At 35.1% G+C, this 8,408-nt stretch overlaps 1 protein-coding gene across 1 annotated transcript; it reads right to left on the bottom strand.

The window, feature by feature from the left end:
• Positions 1-804: 804 nt before the first annotated feature.
• On the bottom strand, positions 805-7,033 carry LOC135686441 (centrin-3). Its single transcript, XM_065202671.2, has 4 exons — positions 6,810-7,033; positions 3,984-4,098; positions 2,824-3,015; positions 805-1,495 (listed from the first exon to the last, which is right to left on the bottom strand). The coding sequence occupies exons 1-4, from the start codon at positions 6,960-6,962 to the stop codon at positions 1,452-1,454; spliced, it is 504 nt and encodes a 167-aa protein (XP_065058743.1). The 5' UTR covers positions 6,963-7,033; the 3' UTR covers positions 805-1,451.
• Between the last annotated feature and the right edge of the window lie 1,375 nt (positions 7,034-8,408).

Here is an 8,408-nt window from a genome sequence, read left to right as displayed (position 1 = left end):
AGTTTTATTAGATATGATCAGTTTGGTGATAAACGATAATTTAGTGGTCAAGTAATGCTATTCAAATCAAAAGGGTTCAGAAAACCTAAAAACAGTGAGACTTGAGAAGCTTTCTGGCATAAAACATATCTAACTTTTGGAGAGTGGGGGATACTTGTAAACTTTTTCTTGTAACAAAACTCTTTTGCATACTTGTATACAAATCTAATTCAACACGCGTCGCCCGGAAAATTCTATCAGTTTTTTCACTTGCATGGAAGTACAAGATACAGCCCATTTCGTCTTGCCGGTCGCTCAAGACCCGCTTTTTATGCCGGTCGCTCAAGACCCTGTAAGCTTTTTATGCCGATCGCTCAAGACCTATTAAGCCTTTTATGCCGGTCGCTCAAGACTCTTCAAGCTTTTTATGCCGGTCGCTCAAGACCCTTCAAGCTTTTTATGCCGATCGCTCAAGACCTATTAAGCCTTTTATGCCGGTCGCTCAAGACTCTTCAAGCTTTTTATGCCGGTCGCTCAAGACCTATTAAGCCTTTTATGCCGGTCGCTCAAGACCCTTTAAGCTTTTTATGCCGATCGCTCAAGACCTATTAAGCCTTTTATGCCGGTCGCTCAAGACTCTTCAAGCTTTTTATGCCGGTCGCTCAAGACTCTTCAAGCTTTTTATGCCGATCGCTCAAGACCTATTAAGCCTTTTATGCCGGTCGCTCAAGACTCTTCAAGCTTTTTATGCCGGTCGCTCAAGACCCTTCAAGCTTTTTAGCATACAGCTTTGAATAGAAAAAATACGCAAGAAAAAGACATTGATTTCTTCCATAAACTATAATTATATTCATCTCTAAATCTGCATAATACTTTGGACAAGAGGATATAATATAATATGAAATTATGCTTTAGTACACATACAATACTCCATGAAATATGATGCCTTTGAGAAGGCAATGACCTTACTTGAGAGTTTAACGGGTAAGAACAATAGCAAATGAAATGGGAAAATTTGTTTACTTAAAGTAGTGATGTTTGCAGCTCTATAAATATGCCATTAAATAGAGTGTCAATCAACAGCGCAGGGTCACAACATAATTTATTCCAATGCTACCAAAAAAGACATTCACAGACAGAAGTCAGCATCGCTATTTAAAGTGTACCAAAAGCAAATTTTGATATTATATCAAACTACATAAAAATCAATAACTTCAGATTGCAATCAACAATTGATCATCTATTAAAATACCAGTACAGAATGTGCCCGATTGCACATTCAATATAGATATCAAATCTAGCAAACTTTATTCGGTAAACTACTGGGTATAAATAGAGCATTTATATATTCTTAAGGAAACCTAAAATATGCAACATAAATGTAGCATAATTAAGGAAAAAAAGAAACTAGATGTAGAGCTTAAAAAATCATGTGTGTGGGTGCATGATCAGGTTCCAATGACTCTCTTGATTCAGGTGTCTCCAGTCATTATCGCTATGAACTCTTCCTCGTTAACTATGAGAAAACAAAACAGTGTATACTACAATGTAACAAAAAGGTAGAAACATGCAGCTTGAAGACTTATATTAGGCCTATTATTTAGCATGCGCGGTGTGTCAGATAAAATGCAAAGGATACTTCTTTTATTTTAACTGCTTTTGAAGGCTCCCTATACTTTTTGAAACCTCTTTGAGGCCACTTTCCAGTATCACTTTTGCCCTCCTTTTTCTTGTTATTCCTCTTTAAGGCTTCCTTTTAAGTGGAGTATTTTCAACGGATTTTTAGACCTTTATGTAGGATGATTAAACGATATGACACAGGTCTATGTCTCTATCAACCGGAGGTCTTCAGCAAACGAAGCTGTAGTCATTTTCTTAGCTGCACTTACAAGAGATAAGAGAAGGGGCTAGTAGTTCATCCCTAGACATTTTTCCAACAGTGTCTTCTAACTTAAAACTTCCTATCTATACGCAGACATTGTCTCTATCTCAGACTTGCTTCTTTTTGCTGGCTTAGCGTGATAATACGTCCACTGGTCCCTCTCTTTCATTGGCTATTCATTGTGCTGCTTGTTGTGAATTTGCAAAGCTGCTTTAAGATTCAATCAACTCAAATATAAGGCACGCTCGCTGCATGGAATAGTAGTTGTGATTTTCTGGGTGTTTGACGGCATGGTACAGTGTTTACTCAAATGCTATACTTAATCGTTAATTGAAATAAGATTTGCTAAAGCAGCGGTTAGTAAATAAACATTAAAAGGTGACATTTCTCTGATGATACTCTAGAGTTTGAAATGTCTGTGTACCGGTCATATGAATATTCTAGGCGAATTTTTCTATGGGAAAGCTGGAACCAAATTCATTCAAACGTTGCCTCAATGCCACAGCCTTTACAGCTTACCCATAAAGCCCTGCTTCTTAGAGACTGTTTGATGAAAACAAAGATTTACATCTGCTGTTAGCAAAACTGACAGAAATAAATCCATATCTGCGTGGATGCATTTTCAGCCTTAGGTTTTAAAAGTCGATTAAGACTTGCTAGTATACGATCTTTATTCACGATTCTAGTGAGTGGAAAAGTTATAATTGGAGAGCTTTAAATGATACGGCTGTTTCAAGCTGCCGATATAAAAGTATATTAAAAGGATTTACTAATTAGGAGGGTGTGAAGATATTGCGATTCAAGTTTAATTGCACAACAAGTTAGGTTGTGAAATATAAAGCCTGTGAAAATAAATATTCATTATGAAATAATTTGTTATAATACTCATATGGGCAAATTCTATAAAAAACTTCTATAAGAGAATTTTTCTTTAATTTGAAAAAAGAAACGAAATAACTAACTTTCTCCATCGCCATCTTTATCAAACTCATCAATCATTGCCCTGAGTTCTTCATCTGTCATATTTTCTCCAAGCTCTCTAGCCACTCTTCTTAGGTTTCGTATACTGATTTTCCCAGTCTGATCATCATCAAACAGTCGAAAAGATTTGTAGATTTCTTCTTGAGGATCTCTGTCAAGCATCCAGTCAGTCACTAGAAGATGCAAGGGGGCGATATTGTTTTTTTCTTGATCTTCAATTTTTAAACACAAAAGGTACTAGCCTGTTTGCATTCTAGTGGGTCTAGTGGTGCATTGCTGCAAAATGATCGTCGGCTCAAATGCGAAACTCGTCTCTCGCAGTACCTACCTTGTGAAATATTTTAACATTCGGGGCAAAGAAACATGACTTCCAATAACTACTAAAAAAACACTTTTTAAGAATAGCTTATTATTCATGTTTGCAAAATTCCCAAGACTTTTGCACATTCATTAAACAATGCCATGTACTTTAGTTGAGAAATTTAATAGATATTCTAACTGCAGTTGTATTCATTGGTCAAAGCATTTTGCAGATGCTTTACCATGGAAAGAGTTAAGGTGAAAAGGTCCTCTCTATTTGGTTCAAATGTATTGAAATCACCTAAAACCGAGACAGGTATTACTTTTAAAATAGCTTACTCTGAAATTTCATTAATTAAAAAAATATGTCTTTTTCCTCAATTCACAGGGCATCGCTAGATTAAATTTCCTATGCAACCTGCTCACAAAACCTCTGGTCATTTGTTTCCCCAATATTTTCGGTAGGTGATACCTCTGTATAAATTTTTTTTAAAATCATTACAATTGAAACGATTTCCTTTTTGGAAAAGTACACCAGAAATTTTAAAATGTAATACTCAATGAACTTCTTTATATCTTTAGCACCCCCTACATATTATTAACAAGGGAATGGTAGAATCAACATTCTTTATTTTTTAAATGAATTGATTGCAAGGAGAGCTATTTTCTTTTTCGAGAAATTTAGGAGAGCAATCTGCAGCTCCCCATCCAGCATTTGCAGAACCCTGGATTGGAGCAAGAGATATGGCTTTCCTCAAATGGCCAGGCCTGTATGCAAAAAGCATTCTTAATCAAGCCAAGAAGTTTTGTGGCTTAAAAACCCATCTTAGCCAATACTTACTGACTTCTTGGAAATCTTCAAATGCTATTTTTCCACTAGCCTCTCTATCATAGTCTTTTAAGATCTTTAACACATCAGGTTTCTTAACATCAAAGCCAAGGGCTCTCATCGCAACCTGAAAGAAACATAATGTGTTAACTGAAAAAGCCGTAAGCTTTGACTTCTAACACAAAAAGTATACAAAGGGTAAAGGGCTATTTATATTTGCCTTATTTCAAAAATAAACATTTGAAAGCTATTGAGCCTATAAGACAAATTTTGTTTCTCACTTCCCTTTGCCAAGCAAACCATTAACAATAAAAGTCAATGGCAAGCCTCAACAAGTTCAGAGAAATTTAAATGTAAAAGAAGAAAGCTTTAGGCTTTGTTCAAAAACACATATCAATAAAAAACCACATAAATATAACATATTATAATACTGTCTTGAAATTTAGGTAGGTATGATGAAATTTTCAGGCATTAAAGGGAGAAATATTCATATTTATAAAAGAGCTATACTACAGGACACATTTATTGCTTGACTGGATGTTTGTAAGAAAGGAAGAGCTTATGGTAAAGCTAGGATGGGTGGAAAGCAACATCAGAACAGAGAAAATTGCCCAAGTGATTTGCATTAAACATGTGATGAAATATATATTGAAGCAGATATTAGAAGAATATGGGATGTGGAACTTTTTTACACTGATTTGAAAGAGTTAACAAGGGATCGTTTTACAAAAATGATTTATTCAGCATATCACAGTGGTATATGTGCCCTTTTGTATGCATGAAGAGTTACAACTATAAGAGTCAGAATTTTAGATTTAACTTTCTCAACCAAGAGGATATGTTTAAATAGGAACAAAATGTGACAAAATATGAACAACACTGTTAGTTCTAGCATTTTCTCCTATTTTGATACAGCAAATGTTTCAAGCTGAATTGAACAAAAATTGTGGTTTATATAAATGCATCACCAAACGTGGATGTAAGCAATGGTTGCAGCTGTTTTGATCAATTTGAACAGTCATTATATGTCAAGGCCAATATATGTAAATATTCTGTGAGCTTTAATCAAATATGCAATTTAGAGAAGTGTGTAATCTAAGTATGATGAGGAACTGTGGTTTCAATACAGAAAGAAAAACATTGACTTCAAACATATTTATCCTTTTTAGATGTGATCCATTCTTGCAAGGCTGACAAAAATCCTAGTTCTGCAATACATGAAGAGTAATACTAGTGGTAGACCATTAGAATATTCTCACTAGACAAAGATAGCTTATTGTGATTCTGTGAGGCTAAATGCAGGGAGAAGAAGCTTCAAGGTTCATTAAGAATCTTTTACAAAGTACATTTTCTTCGAAACAGAATATAACTTTTCATAAATCCTGATAAAATCATAAAAAATTGGAACACATTTCAAATGTAAAATGAAAAGAGAAAAAAGCAAATTGGGAATATGCTGAATAAACACTGAGCAAACATTTCTTGAATGATGTGTTGATGATATCGTCAGTTTAGCAAATGTTGGTGGACCCCCATCTGAAACTCATCTATGACCTACATGGACCTGCAGTTCACCAAAGATCTTTTAAGTATCTTTCAAGACATCAAACAATTCTAGGTCAAAGTCTTGAGACACAAAAATCACCAACTTCTGTATTTGGCAGGAAGTGACCAATTGATGAACTTAAGGTCATGTCATTGACATTATAGAATTACTAAGAAAATATATCACACTAGCATTGAGTTAAAATCAAAAGAATTACAGAAAAGGTCATTTTATCTTTGTACTCAATTTATAACCAAACCTGTAGAGAATTCAGATGCTAAATGTTTTTTAAAATTTTGATTGCTTTTTTTTAACAGATTTAAATGAAAAAATATTTTCCATTGGTTCAATGTCATGTGACAATGTTTCATAGTTTGGCTGTACCATTAGAGAGCCTGCTCTCTTCCACTCTGCAGAGTATGGCCTTTTTTCACAAGGTCTCTCACATGCACGTTCATTTCAGGCATGACTTTCACAAAAATTTTGTTTTACCTAGCAAATGATAGGCATACACAAGTATCTATAATTGTCCTATTGTAATTTATTGGGTTTGCAATTTAAAATTTTGCCAAATGAAAAAATAGCAGAATACACTACCATAATATTTCGAAAATCACTGACAATAAAGGATGAAATCAGTGGGGTCAAAACTTGATAAAAGGCTCCCATATAATGTTTGTTGAAAGGAGAGCTTTCTTCTTTAGGTCACATTTTCATTTGGCAAATATTGTTCAAAGTTATCCTGAATTTGCCCCATGTTTTGTTAGTTGGAAATATGTTCTAGTTGTGCCTAGTTATACAACAAAACATGGGTATTTGTTAGTTGTATAGTTATACAAGGGTTTACCTACTTTTTGTATCATATTTTGTAATATAAATAATGACATATACAATAATAATTAATGATACACTATGATACAGCATTGTTAAAATCTATCAACTATAGCTTTACATTTCCATTTTTAGCAGTATACCTGCCCGGTTTTTTCCACTGCCTCTTTGGGAAAAATTTCTACCAAATTGTAATCATCGCAACAGAGCTTACAAAACAACCCTTCAGTTTTCATCTTGTGGAATTTTCAATAAACAAATTCGAAATGTGTAAACAAACATTATATTAAGAATTCGTTGCGTTAAATCAGTAAATAAAAATATATGGAAGACGATACGATTGTAAATTCAAAGACTGCTAAGATATAGTTAAGCGTTTATTCCTAACGTTAACAAAACATTAAGCTGTCTTTTTTGGAAAGAAGATGCAAATGGGCCTAGGCAAACAAAGAGTCGGTTACCTTCAGTTCGTGATAGTCGATGGCATTGTCTTTATCAGTATCGAACAAGTCAAATGCTTCTCTGATTTCTTGCTTGTGTTCTTCGCTAAGCTCTCTCCTTTTTGACTTGGAACGAGCCTTACTAAGCTCTTGTGTTCGTAAAGACAGGCTCATCTTATTTTCCGCGATTGAAACTCCCGCGTCGATCTTTGAGCATTTGAATTAAGAACAACGCTCTCTTTATTTGAAGTACTTTGATTTACAGTCATCTGTTCGACCGGGGGGTTGTCAAACAAACTCGTTTGTTCAAACTATGCTGTGTTCTTGATATAACATCATTATTTGGAGGAAGCAAAAACCCACAAGAATTAACATGCAGAGGCGTCCTAACAAAATAGGAACGACGACTTGCCCTGTTTTCTTCAACAGGAAATTCCTAAAATGTATTGGAGCAACAGCTTCGTTTGATTTGGACATTCAGATGTTTAGGTATTTTGGTGGTTACACCACAGTTATCGAAACTTTATCATATTGGGTACACCGAAAGAACATGAGTGTAGCATGGATTGGGAAAGGGCACAAAATATACTTTTGATTCACACTTTTTTCGATAAAAACCTGTAAATTTATGTTCAGGTTGACTATTTTTAATTTTTCGAAAATCTGAGGCTGGATTGTTTTTAGGTTGTTCTTGAATTAACAGAGTGTAAGAAGTGCGATTGCTTGCTTTTTCGCTCTATGAAGGTGTTCAGGCCTCATTTGCCAACAAAATGAGTGAGATAATTTTCATTTGCCGACAAGTTTGAATATTCACCGAAAAGCACTCACACATGGCTAAAAATCCTTCTTTCTGAGATAAACCGTTGTTCATAATTGTATTTAGCAGTAGCTCAGCACCAGCTTGTTCTTAACCTGTTCTTAATTTTGGGCTTGTGTTCTTATAAAATTGTCTTTATAAAAAAAGATTGTAGTGAGTCATTGAGGATTCTAGCGTAGCGTATCTTATCACAGCCTTGGGGCATGAGCACCCGCAGACCTTCTCCAGAGGCCACGCCTACATCATTATAATACACCAAGGATAGGCATAAAGATAAAACGGTGTATCTGTTGCGAAATTTTTTTCTTTTCTTTTTATTCATCATGAGAATTATAACGACGAATTTACATACGAAGGTACTCACAACTTAAGAAGTTACTTTCCAAAATTGCAAGTACGATACTATGTACCGTGTGGGTGCCAGAATCTCCATTTTTTAGCCTCAGATATTAAGTTAGAAACTTGTCACAGAAATATTCCAGGATTCACAAGGCTCTGGTACCCAGGGTGAATACTAAGGGAAGCAAAATATCACAACTAACCCCAAGGCCATTAAGTAAAATGTGAAACAAGCGATAATAAGCAAATATATAAAAGGAGAGAGAAGGATAGAGATGAAATCTTTGCGCGTTTCTAAAATCCATAGAATCATAGTACAGTGAAGCCTATCTAAGGCGGAAACTTTCGGAACTCGGTTTAGGTTTCCGCTTTGGCAATGTGTCCACTTTAGGCAGATGTCAGCTTTAGCTGGGTGTCCGCTTTCGCTTTTGCCAGGTGTCCGCTTTTAACCAGATGTCTGCTAT

The sequence above is a fragment of the Rhopilema esculentum genome, chromosome 6 (genome assembly GCF_057945365.1).
Source record: "Rhopilema esculentum isolate cy_ngs chromosome 6, ASM5794536v1, whole genome shotgun sequence".
NCBI classification, from domain to species: Eukaryota; Metazoa; Cnidaria; class Scyphozoa; order Rhizostomeae; family Rhizostomatidae; genus Rhopilema; species Rhopilema esculentum.
Note: the sequence above shows the minus strand (reverse complement) of the source record. Positions and strands in the feature narration are given on the sequence as shown.